The sequence below is a fragment of the Alligator sinensis genome, unplaced genomic scaffold (genome assembly GCF_000455745.1).
Source record: "Alligator sinensis unplaced genomic scaffold, ASM45574v1 scaffold919_1, whole genome shotgun sequence".
NCBI classification, from domain to species: domain Eukaryota; kingdom Metazoa; phylum Chordata; order Crocodylia; family Alligatoridae; genus Alligator; species Alligator sinensis.
Window position 1 is genome coordinate 1,886,420 of NW_005842191.1, and position 19,981 is coordinate 1,906,400.

At 48.4% G+C, this 19,981-nt stretch overlaps 1 protein-coding gene across 2 annotated transcripts; it reads right to left on the reverse strand.

The window, feature by feature from the left end:
* Positions 1-3,745: 3,745 nt before the first annotated feature.
* On the reverse strand, positions 3,746-19,138 carry TMEM98 (transmembrane protein 98). Of its 2 annotated transcripts, none has more exons than XM_006026395.3 (7): positions 18,851-19,138; positions 11,507-11,716; positions 9,307-9,438; positions 6,833-6,866; positions 6,092-6,207; positions 4,906-4,965; positions 3,746-4,200 (listed from the first exon to the last, which is right to left on the reverse strand). In XM_006026395.3, exons 2-7 carry the CDS (start codon positions 11,635-11,637, stop codon positions 3,993-3,995), a joined length of 681 nt encoding a protein of 226 aa, XP_006026457.1. In that variant the 5' UTR covers positions 11,638-11,716; positions 18,851-19,138; the 3' UTR covers positions 3,746-3,992. The 2 variants fall into 2 exon arrangements, with proteins under 2 accessions (XP_006026457.1, XP_014376695.1); XM_014521209.2 differs by lacking the exon at positions 18,851-19,138 and adding an exon at positions 15,192-15,299.
* Between the last annotated feature and the right edge of the window lie 843 nt (positions 19,139-19,981).

Genomic DNA, 19,981 nt, shown 5'->3' on the forward strand with positions numbered 1-19,981 from the left:
CTTGTTCTTTCTTGCCCCCATCCAGCCCTAAAGCCTGAACCCAGCCATGGCCTCACAGTGCCCCTCCCAACTCCGGAGTTTCTCCACTCCAGATTGCGCACAGCACTTGCCCCATTGCCCTGGCTGGGGATGCAATCAGATCTTCCGCTCTGCTGTACTGACTTCCTGTTCCCTGGGCAGAGGGGTTTCTGGGGTATTTTTGGCTGTCCTGTCACTCACCCTTAACAGGGCTCCTCACTCCTGCCCTGTGCACAGTGCAGTGAGCCCCTCCTGCACGGTTTCTGGGGCACAGAAGTGCCTAGCATCCTTCCCCCACAACTGAGTTCAGGAAAACTCTGTCCCTTCTTCCCACGAGGGCTATGAAAACAGCAGAGGCCATCCCTCTTGCAGCACAGCCACCTGCCCCAGCTGCTCCATCTGTACTCTTAGCACTCCCCGCTGGCTCACCAGCATTGCTGCCCCCACAACTCTCAGCACTGCTGGCAGGTCTTACCCAGCTCCTGAGGCTTCTTGGTGGAGGGAAAGGGGGAAACTGCGACAATCAGAGCCCTACCAGGGATCTCCCATAGGACTGCATGTGTTTGTAGTCTTCCCCTTTCATCTGCCTCCATTTCCTCTTGGCTGAGCTGTGTGTGGGACCCTGGATTATATGATTTCCCAGTGAGAAAACAAGCTTCAAACACCTGAAACGCTCAGAGAGAAAGGGGGAAATCCTCCACCCACTCCATTACTTTCCAGATGCTTAAAGCCCTGCCTAGGTTAACAGGCAGAAATACAGTCGCTGCTCCTTGGTACAGGGCAGCCACAGGAGAAACGTTTGCTGGGTTTAAAACCACAAGCCCTGTGTGGGTGCCAGTGTATTTTGGTGGGCTCCCAGTGGCCACAGCAATGAGCAGACACATGAGGCACTGCCCTGAAGTTACTGCTCAAAACTCCTCCTTTCCCTATCATGGAACAGGTTTGCTTGCTAACCACAATCCACCCCAGAAGTAGCTGCTTTCTAGTGGTAGCATGAGGACTTTAAAAAGAAAGGACCAACTTTCACACTGTGGAAGGGGACATCTTTCATCTCTTTTTACATGTACCTCCTTCATGTCTTTGAAGATCCCCCTATTCTTTAAAAAAAAGTGAATGCACCCTTGGCTGTTGGTGAGCTGATCAGGGTGGGAATGTCATCTCTAGACATGGTGCTGGGGAGCCTAATCATGGGACACAACATCCATTCTAAAAAGATGTTGAGACACGAGTGAAGGTGCAGAAAAGAATCACACACCAGATGAATTGTTGTACAGTGAGAGACCATCAGAGCCTGGTCTGTTTAGCTTATCAAAATGATTGAGGGGAGACTTCATTATAGCATGGAGGTGTCCTTGCTGGGAGAAACTGCTTAACAGCCTCTTAAATCTAGCAGAGAAAGGCAGAACAGAACCTCTGGCTGAAAGCAGAAATCTTGCAAATTCAAACAGAAAATAATAGTTGAGATCAGTAGCAGTAATCAAGGGTGATAAACCGGTGAAACAAACTGCTACAGGAAGCAATGTTTTCTATATTTTTCAGATCACGGCTGGGACCTTCATGGAAGAGGTGCCTTTATCATGGTGAAATGTCCTGGCACTGGGTCACCTGATGACCTGATGTTCTCCTTTGGCCTTAAACTCCAGGGCTATGAATAAGCAATACCATGGTATGTACAGGCTGGCACCTGGTAATCCCATGTCAGGGACGTAGCATGGGTTGGAACAGGGGAAACCCTGCCTGAGGTCTGTTCATCCTGCAGTAGTTGGCAGATAATAGCGGTGTGCAAATGTAAAGCCCGTTTGTTGGCTGTTCTCTTGGATGGAATTGGTCCAATTGTTTCACAGCTCAGGTAGAAAAATCAGATGGGCCATCCATCACTGGTCCCAGTAAACAGGGGTTGTAGAACGATACCACCTTGGTGTCAACCTGGGTAGTGTCTACCTTGGTACTGGTGTCTTTATGAATTGTGTGTGTGTGACTTCGCTCATCTGCTCAGTTTGTAATGCTGCCCATGGAAAGCAAAAGACAAATTCTCCCCAGGGTCAGGGGTGGAGAGGGAGGGCCAGGAGGCCTGAGAGATGTGGCTAGGATAGTAGGCAATGGCCGGCAAGGGCTGAATGAAAATTGGTTCATGAATGAAAGCCCTGGGGAGACAAAGGAAGATCCAGTGACTGAATGGGAGCTTTTACCAACCAGAAGCCCAGGGAAGCTCTGAACACTGCAATGTTTAAACGGACCCTGCCTAAAGGGACTCTGTTTTTAATGGTGCTGCTGTCTAGGACAGAGACATGAGTACAGAGTTGCTGGGCCTGCCTTCACACAGGAGTCTCAGCTCACTTGGCCCTGTTGTGGGACACCTTGGGGTAGTGCAAAAAAACACTCTAAAACGTCTCTAGGCATTGAGCTCCCTGCCTCAATAAACTTCTCGGTATCACTTCCCCAGAGAGGCAGGCAGGGGCAGGCACTTGCTGAGAAATCCCTGAGCGGCTGAGACCAGTTTGGGGAGCAGCTGCTCTCAGCTGCTGACAAAAGAAGAATGCAGTGATTTTTGTAACATTGCGGGTTTTCTTCCGGGCTGTTGGGGGGGAGCACTGTGTCAGGACTCTCTTAATCAAACGCTCCAGAATTGCAGTCACTAGCACTGCTTTGCTCAACCATGACAGGCAGCAGGTTTCAAGACAATCCCACCAAGCCCATGGCTTTTAGCAGAGTTGGACTCTAAGCAGAAAGCAGAGCTCAGACTCCAGTGTAGCAGAGCTGGTGCTTCACTGTGACAATAGGGGCCTGTCTGGGTCCAGCCCTAGCAGGGAGGGTTGTGAGCCCTGCTTCAGCGGAAGCTTTTTCTCATGAAATAAAATTGATTCACTGCAAACCTGCCCCCAACACACACACACACACACACACACACACACACACACACTCTCTCTCTCTCTCTCTCTCTAGGCAAGGTGGGGGTTGTCCTTGCAGCCCACCCCAGGGCATGCAGTCCCTGAAAGATGGACCCTGGCGAACCAGACTGTGCTGTGGACCTCTGGAGATGCAGCACAGGACAGGAACAGGCTTCGGGCGAGTGGGGAGGTAGGGAAGCAGCACGTGGCACGCAAGTGTCGCTCCAGACATGCTGTAGCACATCCATCTCCTGACTCAGAGTGCTACATGGAAGAGGGAGTGTAGGGCTATTGTGTTATCCCTGCTCCACCTGAGAGTGCCCAGTGCTGGGCAAGGTGGAGGTCTTCCTCAAAGCCTCTTTAGGGCATCTTGGCAGAAACTAGATGGTGGCTGAATTGTTCTGCAGCAACCCCATGATTAGGCCACATCATATTTAGCCTTGACTGTGTTCAAAAGCAGAAGCAGTGCATGTATGGTCTAAACTAGCAGTTCTCAAACTGGCCTGGGTCTTGTGGCCCTTTTTGGGTGTCTTACCCTGCTGCAGATCCCTACTGATCCCTGTGAAGGACATTAAAAAACCCAACACTTTGTCACGACAGCAATGTTGGAACTTCTCCAGCTGCCTGAGAGATACTGGAAAATTGGCCTATATTTTTATTTCTTTTTCCTCCTTATATACCAGGATTTCCCTTTTCTCGTCTACTGGGCTCTGCCTCCCTCTCACATGCCTGTGGCAAGTTTGCTACTTACCTCCAGTTTAAGAAAACCATCCCCCAGTTTAAGAAACACTGGTCTAAACCAGTCCTCCCAGAACATTTGCACCCAGGCATGATTTCTCATGGGATTTTATTAACCATGGTCCCACTGTTCCAGAGTAGGACATTAAACCAAACTACAAAGCAGCAGGGGACAGGGCAGAGGACCATTGCCATAGCTACCATCTGGTTGGAGTTCAGTGTAAATATACTAATGGCTGTGCTTAGCTCATGCAAGTTTTGGAACAGGGCACCACCCAGGGCAGTGGCCTGAACCTGGAGGCTCACAGCCTGAGAAGTGTTGGGGTCCAGTCTCCCAACAGGCACACTTCAGATGGCTGACTGCTCCTGCAGGAAGCTCTCTGCCCCCGGGAGGTTCCTCTCGGGCTCAGTGGCGAGAGCAGCCTCTCGAAGCACAGTCATGTGCTCTTCCGCTGCAGACAGCGATCGGTCAATCCAGTCCATGCCGCTAGTCAGGTGACAGGCATTTCTGGTCACCAAGACGAGATGGCTGACAGAGAGCAGGAGGGCCGTTGTCCTGCAAAGAGAATGGCATGGAGTCCTGGCTTTTACTGATGGCAATTGCCATGGGTGACTGGTGCCACCTTAATCAGAGGGGGCATATGCCCCCTCCCAGCGACCAGTCAGAGACCAGGAAGGGGGGGAATCTTGCCAACCAGGGTGACGGGTCCCCGACTGCGCCGACCGGGAAGCAGCCACAGCGCTCCCGGAAGTTGCCGTGGCACTCCAGAAGTGGCCACAGCACTCCCACTCCCCAACTGGTGCTCGCAGGGGGGCACTGGCACTCCTGCATGCCCTCCTGCCCATCACCTAAGCTGGGTGTGCGGCCTGTCAGGGGGTGCACCAGCACTCTCAGGGGGTGCACGTGCACCCCCATGTACCCCTTACGCATTGCCACTGGCAATGGCATTACCCTTTTCCTGTGCAGGAAGGCAGGGAGTGGGCCAGTGGTGTGAGGTGTACATGAAACTTGGGAGTCCACCTCCAAGCTCCCTACACACAGACCCAGCTGGGCTGCCGTGGAGAGCACCCAGTGGAAGATAAGGGCCTGGCACAGGTTACCTCCATATGAGCATGAGGAAGCAGCTCCCTGAGAGCAACTCTGGCTCCAGGCTCAGAGGGTTTCCATGCTTCAGTCCTCCACATATATCCATGGCCCGATATGTCTCCCAGGAAGGAAGCTCCTTCCCCAGTTATCAGGGCTGTGCTATGCAGATTTTACCTTGCATCCAGAAGCTTGGGATCCAGTGGAGGGTACATTGACCTCACAACATCATCCACCCTAGGGGAAAGAGAGAGGTTTTCATGTTTTTCACTGTTTCCTTTGCAAGGTCTCTGTTAGGTGGCTGGGCTTATTTCATTTCCCCCACCATGAACATGTTTCAAAGTTAAGTACATAGCCCATTTGATGCAAACATCTGCAATGCATTGGGGCACCAATTCAGCAGAGGGCTTAGGGTGAGAACTGGAAAAGTTCTCAACATCTACAACTGGGAGAGTTTCCAGCAGATCCCAGCTCTCATTGGGCATGTAAATGGTAGAGGCCCCATAAGCAAAAGTGCCCCACACCAAGCAGCTCCCACTAAGAATGAGGGGTGGTGATGTAAAAAAAAAAAAAGATCTAAGTGGTTTAGGAACAAGTCCTGCTGCAGACCAATTGGGGTCTGAAACTTAGAATCGTGTAAACATCCTCAGCTAAGCATTTTTCAAAAATCCAGTCACTTACACAGGTGCCTAGATGGACCTGAGCTGTTTTAAGCATGGAGCCTCAGGTGTGGGTGCTGGGCCGTTGGGAATCAGAACCTGAGCTCGCTTAACAATTTGTCTCTCTCTCAGACAGCATTAGCTTCCCACTTGCTGGCTGAAATCCAAAGTGTTGATTTTGATCTTTAAATCCTTGCATCATTTCAGCCCCAGCTGCGTGCCAGGAAGGAAACCTCACCCAGTGCTGCCAGTTCTTGTGTTTTCTTCTTAAAGCCCCAGCACCTGGAGTCACACAAGACTATCCGTTTCCATTCAAATCAAGTGTTTTTAAGCAGTTGTGGCTGCAGAGAAGGTCCTGAAAACATGCCCTCTACAGCCACAAAAACAAAGCACCTTGGGAGGGTTGGACTTGATGATCTGTTTAGGTCCCTTCCGACCCTAAGTACTACGGTACTTGATGTTTATTATTTATTAAAATCTCATAATTTTTAAACCATCCTTAGGAACTTGTGGGTCTGGTATGATTTCCTGAATGCCTGTGGTAGGTAATGCTGTGAAGCAGAGTTCATCCACACTGTTAATTAGGAGCACTGGCTAACGTTCAGCATTTCTAGGGATAGCATGTTCATTTGAATTACAGGCCAAGCTTCCCCTCTACCTGTTAGTTGACTGACTCAAGCTCACCAGAAACCCTCTCCTCTCACCTGGGGCTAATTCGCTTAGCAACCACAATGATGTCATTCAGGCTGGTAGGAGATTTCATTCTGGCTCCAGAACCCATCGTCATCGCTACAAGCTTTTCTGTCAAAGTGTGGCAAATCTATGTACAAAGGAGGAGAGGACAAGTGACCAATTCAGGCTTGAAGACAAAGGCTCAGGGTGGAAATGAAACTGTGGCTGTGGTTCTAGGTAAATCCTCAGCCAGTTGTTTAGTCATAGCAGAGGTAAATCAAACCCTTCTTCTCATTCACACCTACTGATATATTCTAGCATGTGAGTCTCTGGGAGGAGTGAGATAAGAATCGCATCACAAACTTATGTCATAGCAGCAATTGCACACTCAGTAGTGGCAACAACGGATGTGTAATGTGGCAGTCTGTCTTTTTAAGAGGGAACAGTCAACCCTGTTGAGAAAGCTCAGCTGTGCAGCTTTTGGATAAGTAAGGAGTGCCCCACTGGGAACTTTAAATGCTCCCAGAAGAGCGATCAGAAGAGAGGATCACACAAGCAAGTTAGCTAGCTGTGAGGGGAGGGTCAGAGCAAAAGGGGCTCCATTTCTCATGTCCAGGACAGGGCAAAAGGATTTGGTTTGATTTGATTTATCTAAGACTGTGCTTTGCTTGGGAGGACTGGCTGAGGAGCTCCTGTAGAAGCCAGCAGGCAAAGCAACCTACTCAAAGGTGCTTTGTTTTCCTACTATAAAAGTTCTGGAGAGGGTGAGTTACCTTCAGGATAGCGATGCAGTGAGAAACCAGGCCCCTGGGAAGAAAGAGAACAGCAGTAACTAAGAAAGATGTCTGGCTTGTCATAGCCTTTTCTTCATTCCATCCTGTGGTGGAGACTTAATCAAATACGTATATACCATGGGATCTACTGAGCACGACTCACTTCAGACATTAGTCATTTTTTTTCATTATGTTACTTCAAAATCCAGCCCTGAGAGTCCCAGCTGAAAACAAGGCGTATACCTTTAACAGGGCTGGGAAACAACAAGGGGAACAACTTCTTTACCTATAGTAGTCGCACACTGTCTGCCCCTGAAAAGTTACAAAAATTGAGACTGAACTTTTCTTTGTGGTAAAAGTTTGATCTCAAGAAGAAGTTGTGGGCTTGCTGCTGGAACCACTGCCTAAAAGTCTCAGGGCTGTGCTATGCAGATGCAGGAGATTAGAGCAGGGGGCTGTCTCATCTGCTCTTGAAATGAACAAATCTGATGGCTTATTTAATGGCCAATTTCTAGAATCTGTGATCCTACATTCCTTTGTTAGTCCAATCTGAGGCGTGTCTATTAGCGTGACTTCCACCAAGAGCTTGTGCATAAAAGGTTAGCACATTGCAAATACAGAACAATGGAGTCAGAAGCAAGAACTTATGGTTTTGCACTGTACCAGGGAACAAGTAACTGTTGTCAGAGTCCAGTTGTATTTGTAGGTGCAGATTAAATTCCCACTTCCTAACTTCACATGCCTCTGGTGTACACAGTTTTCAGCTACATGTATTTAAGACTTCCTCAGAGGCTCTGGGTTTTGGCTGCAACCGAGGCTGGAGACTTTGACTAGGGTATACCAGTGCTTCTGTTGGGACTTAAAGCCAGAGGTTCCTAGCTAAAGGGTCTTGCCCCTCTGCTCAGGCTCAGACCAAATGCCATATTTGGGTCAGGAAGGAATTTTACCCCATGGTCAGATTGGTATGGACTATAGGGGTTATGGCCTTCCTCTGTAGCAGGGGCATGGCCCTCCACCTGGGATCTCTTGAGCATATATTAACAACTTTTTACAGAACAGGGCACTGGCTGCTATTGTCTCCCTACTTTACCTGTGGCAGGTTAGGATGTTACGTGTTCTGTTATGTTAGGCTTGGTGATAGTTTTATGAGACCTTTACATTTTGTATTTTATGGGATGGTTTGGATAGGGATGATCCTGCCTTAGGCAGGGGTTTGGACTAGACAACCTCTGGAGGTCCCTTCCAGCCCTACTTCTCTATGATTCTATAACATGTAGCTGCTACCATGTTGTGCAACATGCCCAAAAGCGGTCCCACAGACCAGCCTGCACCAGGGTTCTCCCGTCAGGAAATCAAGATCCAAAATATTGTTGTCTGGACTACAGCAACACTTAAGAAGCCAGGCAGAGAGCAGGGAGAGTGCCCACCCATGGACAGATCTAGGACTTTAAAAATTAGAGTGGGGTGCAGATGGTCACACAACATCACACTGAACTGAAAAAAATGTGTTGTTCCATGAGAAACTAGATGCTTTGCTAATATGCTAGGAGGCTAGCACTATATTATTCAGTTTAAGGCAAAGAAAAAAAAAATGTAACTACTGGAATGTGCACTATTTGCTAGATTATATATAAAGCTAAACACAACAAACTAGGCAAAAAATAATCAAAAGATAACATGTCATTAGTCCTGTAGTCATTACAGTTAAACAAAATCTAGCCTTCCTGAGCATTTTGACAGTGCCTCCACTACTTCACTGAAAGTCACTTCCACACCTAAGTTAATATTACCACATCCAAATTAAGGTTTTTAGCGTGAACTAAAAACAGTCTGCAGGGCTGTGAAATAGAAGAGAGATGTTACTAAGAATGGTTAACAGACAGCAAAATTGCAGCAGAAAGGATAGTTTGATTAGTGGAATATCAAGACAGTTAAACAAAGGATCATTAACATCTGTTGAGTGGAGAGAGATTAGCAGGAATCAGAGAGGTGATAATGAGCCATGAAGTCAATTGACTCTCTCAACACTGCCTGAACAGATATGCTACTGTCCCTCCCAGGCAGTTGGCTTTAAAAGTTTGGGTGGAGCAGGAATCAAAGGGCGGCGGCGGGGGGGGCATGAATTGCATCACTGTGTCTCTTCCTGGATCTGCCCCTGTGCCCACCCCAAACAGCTGGCAGTTTAATTCAACAGGACAGCCAAAGAGAGGAAGAGAGACTTGTCCCAAGTCATCCAGTAGCCTGGTGGCATAGCTATACATAGAAGAAGCACTACCTCCTGAGGCCAGACCAATACCTGACCCTCCTGCCAGCCTCACTGCTGACTAAGGTGGCTCCAGGTAAGCACATGCATGCTCTCAATGCAGTGCCTGGGCTCCCAAACTTAGAGCACAGTGCTGTGGACAAGGACAAGGGCAACAGAGTCAGGGAGAGATTTCTAAAGAGCATGTGGGAAGGAATATTGCACATCTTACGAGGCGTCTTCGATCCAGTCCTCGTTCTCCAAAATGGCCTCGATGTGTGGGTTTGTTATGACAACATCATCCAGCTCCAGCTCTGAGGGCTCGGACTGTGTCTCCATGGCACCAATAAGGTCAACGATAGGCCTGGAAGGACAGGGAAGGTTTGATGGAGGGGAAGTAGTTGGGATAGAAATAGCAAAATGGGAATTTTTTCTAAAACGCATACAGGGTGAGAGTGCCTGCTCAAGATGCAGCTAGGCCCCCCCAGTAGGATATTTCAGAACAGGAAAGTCAAACTCACCCCACCCCTCGTGGACCACATCCTAGACCACAGGGCTACTTGTGGTCAGATCCAGTGGCAGAGCAAATGGCAACTGCAGGGCGTTAAGCACAGCCATTGCTCATTCCCTGCCACCAATACGTATCAAGAACAGAGCTCTGTGCCCTGGATTTTGGTGTCACAGCTCTGTCCACTTGCCCCACCCCCAAAACTCCTGGCCCCTCTACCTGCTCCATAGGCCACATGACATGGTCCCATGGGCCACATCCAGCCCAGTAACACCCAATGGGAACCAATCGAGTAACTCCCTAAGTACATTTAAAAATTTGGCACTTAAGTAACTGAGTCTCACTGATTCAAAGTGAGTTGGATGTCTAAATGACTTGAAAAATGCAATCCTAAATGACTAAGTCACTTTGAAAATAGGATTTAGGCTCCTAAGTCATGTTTGTACGTGGAGAAGTTGGCACCAAGGGTGTTCTGCCAGAATCCTTTATTTTCAGTGGTTATGGCCAAGATGTTCAGAAAAGCGACTAGTGACTAAGGGTGCTGGATTTCCTGGGTACTTTGCCCCAGCTCCCTCCCAGGGTCCTGCGTGTCAGAGGGCTGCCAAGATACCTCCCAGGGTCCTGCGTGTCAGAGGGCTGCCTCTCCTGATATACATGATGTCCTAAGGTATGAGGCTGTGAAGAATCTGGACCTCCGAGCTCTGTGTTTAATTCTCTATTTGAAACTTTTGAGGCACTGTCATTGAATCCTCCTGGCTTCCCTCCCCACTGGTATCTTGTTCAATAAAACCATAGAGTTATTGAGTCTTCTTTGGCTGAACTGCTGATGTTGTAACAAACCATGAGGGATGTGATAGGGCTAAGCAGCAGACTTACACTCCTTCTCCCATGGTGCATTTAATGCCACCTCTGAACTCTCCAGACCGGATCTCTCAGAGGTGCCCAACCTGCAAATATTCTCTTGGGCAAATGTCACTTCTGTTCTCGTCTCTTCTATCTCAGGTTTTGGACCAGAGCCCCATGCTCCGATCTCTGATGCTTTGAGTTGTGTGTTAGATGCTATGATTAATATTCCTCACATCCCATTTGTTCTTCTCATTCTCTAGAACCATATTGCATCTCCACTGGGGGGATAAAGGAAATGCGGAAAAGCCGTGTAGCCTGGGATTTCAAGGAAGCCTAAATGAGTTAGGTGCCTTCATCCTAGTGATTTTCAATATAAAGTTGTCATGCCAGTTTACATTTGCCCCAGTAAAAAGGGCCCTTATAAAGGGGTCTGCTCCCCTCCCCACAAAGTGAAGCTCTTTTACCTACTACTCTACACTAGCAAGGTGTCGTGTTTTAACTCTACTGGGTGTGGTGAAAGCAGTGCCACTTTCTAATGTAGATATTGCTCCTGGCTGTATTTCTGCCTTAGCTCTTTGGCCATTTCATTTTCAGCCATCTGCCATGAACTGATTCTCATCTGCCATGTTGGATCACAGCCTTCAGAAGGCAATGACTTGCCAGCCATGTCTATACGAACTCCCTGCTAAGGCCAAGTAGAGGGGTCCTGAGCACATGGTTCAGCATTACACTAGACTTCTTGTTTCAGGGAAGCCTGAGAGCACAGGGGCACACGCACCGGCCCTTTGCTCTGCCTAATTGCTGGGATCTGGTCCAGCAGTGAGGGGAAAGGACTTGTTTTTTCGCAGTGGTGCTGTGCTCAGTGGGGAAGCAGTGTAGACTTGACCCCAATGACTCAGGCAGGCTTGAAAGATTGACCCGAACTGTTCCTCATGGTCTCTGTAGGAGCTGTCCAGACTCACCTCCACCAGCACCTGGGTGGCGCTCACACACTCCTCCCTTTACCCCATTCCCTCCCCTAATTCTTTCTCTCCTCCCTAGTAGTGATCTGCCAGAGGAGAAGGGGCTGGATACTCACTTTGTGTCATAATGGTGCAGGAGGTCCTTGGGCCGGCAGTACCGCTGTCTACACACCACCACCAATGCCACAAATGAAGCCAGGAAAATAGTAGCAAGCACACCGATGGCAACGATGACAACAGTCTCCATGGCTTCTCAGCAGCACGGCAGGCTGCAGTCAGAGTTGCATTTCCATCCCACAGGTCAGTTTAGAAAAATAATGCTTAAGCTGCAATGCAATTATACAGAGTGAAAGCCCAAACAGTGAATGTGAGAAAAAATTACAGCCCTGGACATGATCAGGGAAACTTTGCAGAAACAAATGTAAAAGGTGTGGAGTGGGGGGAGAAGGACCTTTTATTTTTTAACTTTTCAAGCCTTTATTATGTAAAAAAATAAAAGATGAAAGTGAAAAAGTATGCCCCCCCCCTGCCGTAGGGCCAGGACATGAAAGACCTGTCAATAACAAAATTCCCATATCCTCAGAGATTGAAACCCCTCCCTTCTCCCCTATACCCTTCATGTGGTTACACATTTAGGAATAAGTATCCATCTTCCACTTTGCAGAGTGCCCCCTTGATGGCCCAGCGCAACACAAAATGGCCCACAAAAGAGAGGGGCAGGAGAGAGAAAACAGTCAGGGGAAAATAAAAAGGAAAATCAGTTCACAAGCAGGTTGGAGAATAGTGCTCCATAACTTCTTCCCAGTTTCAAAATGTGAGATCTCTAGCTTCAGGACATTTCACAGGCTCCATCTTGCATTATGTGCAAACAGGGAAAGGAGGGGCCCTGCCACGTTTCTCATTTCAAATTCCAAACTTCAAAGAAACAACAAAATTTGAAACATTTAGGCAGCTCTGATGAGCCAAGCTGAAGTGCACAGACAGACAAGGAGCATCTGCCCAGGAGCTGAACCTTACCAAATAGCAGCAAGCCCAGAAACACACAAATAGTACAGTTGTTTCCCCATCACAAAAGTTTATTGCTTACGTTAGAAGTAGCACCTAGAGACCTCAGCCAAAATCAGAGCCTCAACGTGGTAGGTGCTGTACAGACCCTGTGAGACCATCCCTGCTGCAAAGATCATATTATCTTAATAGACAAGACAGTATATAGAGACCGGGGGGGAGATAGTGACCTGCTCAAGGCCACTCAACAGGACAGCAGCAGAGCTGGGTGCGGGGTCTCGTCTCATGGAACAATACCCTACCCACTAGACATCACTGCTTGTCACAAATAATAAATGGTTGCAGGCACCTATCAAGCATTTGGATGTCTATTACCCCTTCAAAACATTAGCGATTTAAAGTGTTACAGAGCCAAGAAAATCAGTTTTACTGTTCCAAAGCAAGTCATTGATACACATGCATTCATACAAGACTCACACCATAACCTTAACTCTGCCCAGCAGCATTGGGATCCTGTACTGTTCCCAAAGCACTGCAGCCTGTTATCTACGTAGAAGGACAGTTGCATGTTCAAAGGAATGACTAAGGCCTGCTCTAGTTTTAGGATGCCTTGGGGTATTGTTGCTGCTGTTATTATTATTTGTAGGGCAGCTGTGCTTAGGAACACCAGTCATGGGCCACAGCCCTTCTGCGCTCGGTGCTGTACAAACACAACACAAAACACAGGTTCCTGCCACACAGAGTTTGCAGTCTAAGACAAGGGTACTCAACCCCTGGCTTGCAGGCCAGATATTGTCTGTGGAGCTGTGTTATCTGGTCCTTGAGGTTCCCCACGAGCCCAGAAGTTTGGCAGCAGAGGAGTAGTGGCTGCTCATGGGCCAGAGCGCGTGCTAGATTGGGCACCGTGCCCTGAACCCAACATGTGGGACCCAATATGACTGTGCAGAACCAGGCAGAAGGAGAATGGGGCCAATCCAGGTGCACACAGACCAGGCAGAAGTGGCATGGAGCCTGATCTGGCCATGGACTAGCCCCGCACCAGACCACACATCCAGCTCACAGGACCCAAAGCTTGAGCACCGCTGGTCTAAACTAAGAGAGCACAGGTGGATGGAGCAGATGGACAGGAACACAAGGAAACTTTGAGATAGCATTGGGAAGCAGGGCTGTCAGCACAGTGACAGTCTCATGGTGTCAAATCTTTTTGAGTCATCAGGGAAAAGATGTGCTTTAAAGAGGGCTCTGAGAAAGAATAACGCATTACTTACATGGTTGTTTATGAGCAGTTCCCCCCAAGCATAAGGGGCAGCAGGAAAGGGAGAGGTGTTTGTGTAAAGATCTAACAAGCGAGTGATGCTAGTGACCCACTTGCTAGATCCCATTAGGTTTCAGCAGATGTGGGGAGCTAATGTTTCAGTAGCAAATGATAGATGCTGGGGCAAGTCGGGCAGGTCATGGAGATCCCTGACAGAGAAGACCAGCAGTTCACATCTGAGGTGAGAGAGAAGCGGGTGCCTGTGGAGGGTGCAGAGGGAGGCATGAGCTGGTGCAGATGATCAGCTGGAACGGTCTCTGCAGCAGTGCGCTGCATGGGAGCAAGCAGGAAGTGCTGCATGTGTCAAAGCTGGAGAGAATAACAAAATCATAAAAAAAAAGGGTTGGAAGGGACCTCAGGAGGTCATCCAGTCCAACCCCCTACTCCAAACGGGACCATCCCCAACCATATCATCCCAGCCAAGGCTTTGTCTGTCAGGACACTACAGCAACTGAGATGACAGATGGTGAGAGCCAGGGTGACAGTTTTAGCTGGTGGAAGGAGAGGAAAGGCTGAATCATTAGCGATTTGTGCAGGAACACTGTGAAATCAGACATAGCCAGGGTGTCAGCACCTAGAGGCAGAGATGCAAGTCAAAGAGGATGCACGTTAAGAGCCCGAGTGACAGGCAGAGTGGTCGTGGGCAGCTGGTGGAGTGATTCAGAGCTCTGTTTTAGCTATGTGCTGGCTATACACCCACGTGGAGCTGGTCGAGTCAGGCTGAGAGTTTGGTCTAGATGGAAGGAGGCAGTTCTGGAGCAGAGAGGTAGATCTGTGAGTCACCAGCACAAAGAGGGTAGCTGCCTGTGTGTGCTGGCAGATGAATGAGGCTTACAGGAAGAGGAGAGGGGGAGCCCTGTGGCACTCAAGAAAATGCTGCGGGGGGGGATGCTGAGCAGGAGCGTGGAGAGGAAGCACGGGAACCAGTAGAGGCCAGAGCCATTAAAGGACAAGATCTCTTGAGGAGAAGAGCGTGGTCAAGAGTGTGGACACTGGCTGATCGGCCAAGGAGGATGAGCGAGGAACTGGGATTCTGAGCGTGGGCTGAGGAGTGGGGCACAAGCCCAGGGCAGGTCCCTGCTCATAGCACAGGACACCCAGAACCAGGCCAGACCCACAAGCACGGAGATGCCCAAACCAGGTGGCACAGGGACCCAGGGGATGCCCAGGCCTGGCCCGTGTCCAAGGTGCACTGGGACCCAAAGTGCACGGGACATTCAAACTGCACAGGGATGCAGCAACCGCATCCAGGCCCATAGTACACCATGCTCCTTTGGGTGCTGTACTGGGGGCGTAGCCAAAGCAGAGGGAGCATGGCTTGAAACCTCAGTGCCTCAGAGCAGAGCAGGTTCCCATGGCAGTCAAACAGGTCTGCCCTGCGTCATGCAGCTCTGCAGGAAGGGGCAAGAGGAAAGCACACTGGGACCCCCAGCTCCTCCGTCAAGTCATTTAAAGAGAAATAAAGCTGTGGTCCTTCCTACCTGCCTGCCAGAGAGCACTCGCAGCGCGTGGGCAGCCAAGATTGCTGTGCTGGTCCTGGATCGGGGACGCCCAGCAAACACTCAGAGCTCTGCACGACCTTTATCCCCACCTACAGCAAACACCCTGGGCTGGGCACTCCCTGGGGAACTGCAGTTCTGTCGTAGGCAAGTCACGGGGAGTGATTCTTCCATGCTGTTCAGCACTGGCGCTGTCTCACCGGTGCCCAGTCTGGGGCACCACATTTCAAGAGAGACATGGCCATGCTAGAAAGAGTCCGGAGGAGAGGAACACAACTAATTTGAGGCCCGGGGAACACGATATATGAGGAGAGATTGGAAGAACTAGGATTATTTAGTATGGAGAAGTGAAGACAGACGGGAGATGTAGTAACAGTCTTTGAAAACAGAAAGGAGATGTCAGGAAGAGGAGGGCGATAAACTATTATGTGTCCACAGGGGACAGGGCAAGAAGAAATGAATTTGAAATGGAGCAAGGGAAAAGTAAAGTGGATTTTAGGGAGAACTTTCTGACTGCGGGTGGGCAAGCGCTGGCACAGACTGGCTAGAGAGCCTGGAAGCTTTTAAGGGTCGGTTAGACAGGCGCTTGGCTGGCATAGTTGAGGCAAGGCTGATACTGCCCTGAGCAGGGGGTTGGATAGGATGCGCTCCTGAGGCCTCTTTCAGCTCTGGTTTCTGTAATTTAAGATTCTCCACTCCTCCCCCAAATCTGCCATCTTTGCTCAAAGGAGCCAGGCCTGTGTGCAGGGGAAGGGGCTGCTCAGAGAGGAAACGCAACACTTTATCTGTCTGCAAGAGCCTCCCTCTGTTTAGTGAGGCCCATCCCTGGGAAGGGCTCGAAGACTGCTTGCTCTTCACTTACAGGACCCATTTTCGCCCTATGGCACTGGTGCCCAGTCCGGGGCACCACATTTCAAGAGAGACACGACTGTCGCCCTGTGGCACTGCCCATTCTTGTCACCAGTCTCTCCATGCTTGGAATTTTCTTTAAACCCCGACGGCTGGAAAAGCCTCTATGACTGCAAGGAGGTCCCCAGCCCCGTGGGCTGTGGGAAGGAACTTGAAAAAATGATGCCTGAAAAACTCATAACTTTGCTGAACACTCAAATCTGTGGGCTTCACAGAGATAATGGTTTCACAGCTCATTACAATTTACCCGTTCTTTGTGCTAACCTCTCTGTGCTCCCCAGATTATAAAGACCCTCTTCTCTGTCAAATGGTCTTATTCTTTTATGTAACAAGGTGTAGTTATTTCAATCGCTCTTTACTTGGTCTGTAGTTATTTCTGATAACATCTCTTTGTCCCACAGGCTATAACCCCCTCTTCCCAGTCTTCAAGTGATGTAATGGAGTGAAACCAAAGTCATGGCATTTAGCTTCAGCTATACCTGCTTCTTTCCCAGATTTCAGTGGAGGTATTTTGTACCCTCAGGCTTGTCTAGCATCTCTCCCAGCTATACAGTTGGTCCAGTGAAAGATATCACCAAGCAAAATCTTGCTTCCAGCACCAGCAGCCAACAATCCCTTCCCCCCTACCAGTTCTTTTAAAAATCCCATGATTTTTAAGCCAGTCTCATGATTCCCTAAGGTTTGGCTCATGATTTTCACCTCCTGTGACTGGTAATGCTGCTCCAGAGCACAGCCCTGCAATGTCAGTGAGCTCCCCCAGGGACTAACAGCTCAGCCACAGTGGTGTTTCAGTAAGAGCAGCAGTCCACACTAGCTTTTCTGTAGCAAAATTAGTTCCCATTTCCGCATTTTCATTTGCTTCAAACTTTCACTCGCGGGCCTGTAATTTCCCAGACTACCCTGTTTCCACCTGAAGCTTTAAAAAAATTAGTTAACATTCCATATATTCATTATTATTTTTACTTTTAAAAAAATCAGAGAAAGCATTTCAGAAGCGGCACTTAGCCCTGTACTTGCTATGCAAGCGGATAGAAAAGTGGTGTAGCAGAGACAACCCTCTTTAGAGGCAGATTTGAACACAAAAGCCAGATCTGGAATGAAAGACTGCAGAGCTCCTTCAAGCCCCACACAATCCTTCTATTTTTCCTTATAGCCTGGCGATTAAGGTCAGAGGGGCTTCAGAGGAGGCTACTCACATGAGTGAAGTTAAATCCGCAAACCATTAAAGGCGACATTTGCCACAATCACATTCTGGAGCGTAACAGCCTGGTGGGTCCAGTGGAGAGGGGTCTCTGCCAGGACCCAGGAAACCTGGTTTTCCTCTTGGCTTTATTTCACAGCCTTAGACCAGTCGCCTCCCCCTTGCTGTGCTTCTGCTTTCCCTCCTCTTCTTTGTCTATTTACCACAGGGATGATACTCTCCCTATTGGTACAGCACCTAACACAACTAGGCTCTGATCTCAATAGAATATCTACACGTGCTATATAGCATAACCCGTAATGACAGTGCTCAACCTTAGTATTTTATGCCCCAGGTGCTGCAATAAGTAACTTTTAACTTTTCCCAAACATAATTCTGCATGGATTCATACTGCATTGCCTAGGAATGTGCGCTTGAACTGTAATCCACATTACTGTACAATGGGAGGAATATTATGGCACTGCCGCTGCAGAAGGAACTTGCACTATTCCCTGACTCACATGAATGCTGTCTCATAATGTGGATCAGTGTAGTTTTGGGGTGTCTAAATCCACCTTTATGATATTCCCTTTAAGACAGTACAACAATCTTATTGACATGTTTTTTGCCTGCAGTCCTGATACAAAGCTGCAGAGAATAATTCAGGACAGTACGTTTCTTTCAGACCTGAGCCTGCAAGCACAAGGGGGGTTATGCACGTGCATAAATTTACTCCTGGGTTTCCATGATTGGACCCCAGTCGCTAAACAAATCCAAACTACATTACACATTTGAATTCTCTAGATATCCTCCACCAAAAAATGCAGCAATCAACCATACTGGTGTTTTGTTGTAGCCAATTTCCTAGAAGCAAATCCATAGTGTAACTGCAATGGTTTATATAAGCATCTGGCCCACCAACACTGTTCTCCCCTTGTAATTTGAAAGGATCTCTAACATTGTAAGTTTACACTTTGCCTTCGGCATAATTCAGTTTCATTCTAGATATAAATCCACTTCCCCATCAACAAAATGCAATTGCCTACGTCTGGAGAAAATACTATCAGTAATACCTTGCCATAAAGTTATGCTAGCAGAGACCGAGAGGAATAAAACTGCCTAGAAAGAAAAGAAAGGAAAAAAAAGAAATCAGCCTCGCCTTTTTGCAACTGGAATCGATCACTTATTGCTGAGGAATTTTGATTTCACCATGGCTTCTCAAACAACTCAGAGGAGGAAAAAAAGCAGTCTGCAAAACAAATCTGCCCTTTGAATAGCTGATTTTTTTAAATAGGATTAAATACAGATCTGGAATGTCGTCCCTGTTTCCGAACTGCTCACAGAGTGAGAAACACGGCTTAGTGTTAGCTGTTTGTTTTCTGAATCGGTTTCTTCTTTAAAAGGCTGAATCTAAGTTGTAAAGTTTCTTAAAGTATTGTCTCCCAGACAGCCCCAGAAAGAACAATTCAGAGCAGCTACCAGACTGAGCCTTCCCCTGTAGAAGAAAAAAAAGTTGGAGACTGCTCTCCATCCTGGATCATTTTACAGTTACCTGCAAATGTTGTGGGTTAGACAAAAGGGTCCAATGTGCCAGCGTTTGTTCTTCAAGTTTCTCTCCCTTCAAACAAAATGGACTCCCAGATCCTTAGGCTGAGAGCTGCCTAGCCCATTATCCTCACGGTGTGCTCTGGCTTGTAAGCATTCCTAGCTGGTGTGCTTATGTGTGTTAGGAGTAAAACTGAACAGACTCCAACCTGACAGAGCAATGATTAGTATGTGGGCTGAGAGTGCTGTTGGTCAGCTGCTTTCTCTCCATAGGGGCACACTGGGATACAGCCCCAGACAGCGGCAGAGGCATGAGAAATTAGTCAACCTGGCTAGACAAGCAGGAAAATCCCAATCCAACAAGAAAAGGCACTTTAGAGTCCCATAATTGAACTGAGTGTCTATCTAGCCCCCCCAGTACTGTAGCACTTTTTGCAACTATCTATTTGGTCTAATAAAAGATACCACCTCCCCAAGAGTCCTGATTACTTTTGCCTGCAGACCAACACAGCTCCAACCTGAATCTCTGCTTTAAGAGAGCTTACCTTCTGAACACCTCTCTGGGGCTAGACAGTGTTTTTACCCCTATTTTACAGATGGAAAAGTGAGGCCCAGAAAAAACAAGCAATTTGCCCACCTCCGTTGCTTATACACACTAACTTTAAACCTTGTCTAGGGACCAGCTAATACTAATAGTGGTATTCAGTGGATGACAGCAAGGTACAACTCACTGGCTATCACTGATAGTGACATGAACAGGGCTCCCAAGAGCTTGGGCTCCTCTAGATCAGGGGGCGGGCAATTATTTTGGGTGGAGGGCCGCTTACTGAGTTTTGGCAAGCCATCGAGGGCTGCATGACAGGCACCCAGGAGCAGATAAATATTATCTTTCTTAATTTTGCGGGGGCCCTGCGGGCCGGGTAGAATGGCCTGGCAGGCCGTACCCGGCCTCCAGGCTGCATTTTGCCCACCCCTGCTCTAGATGCACTGCAAAGGTTGTTGAACCCAGCATTTGACTTAAAGCCCACTGTAATACTCCGGGTGATGCAGCCCTGGGGAAGGACTGCATTGTTGCTCCCGATAAGACGGTACAGGTCCCTGGGGGAAACCAAAGTCATATCCATCCTCACTCCCTATG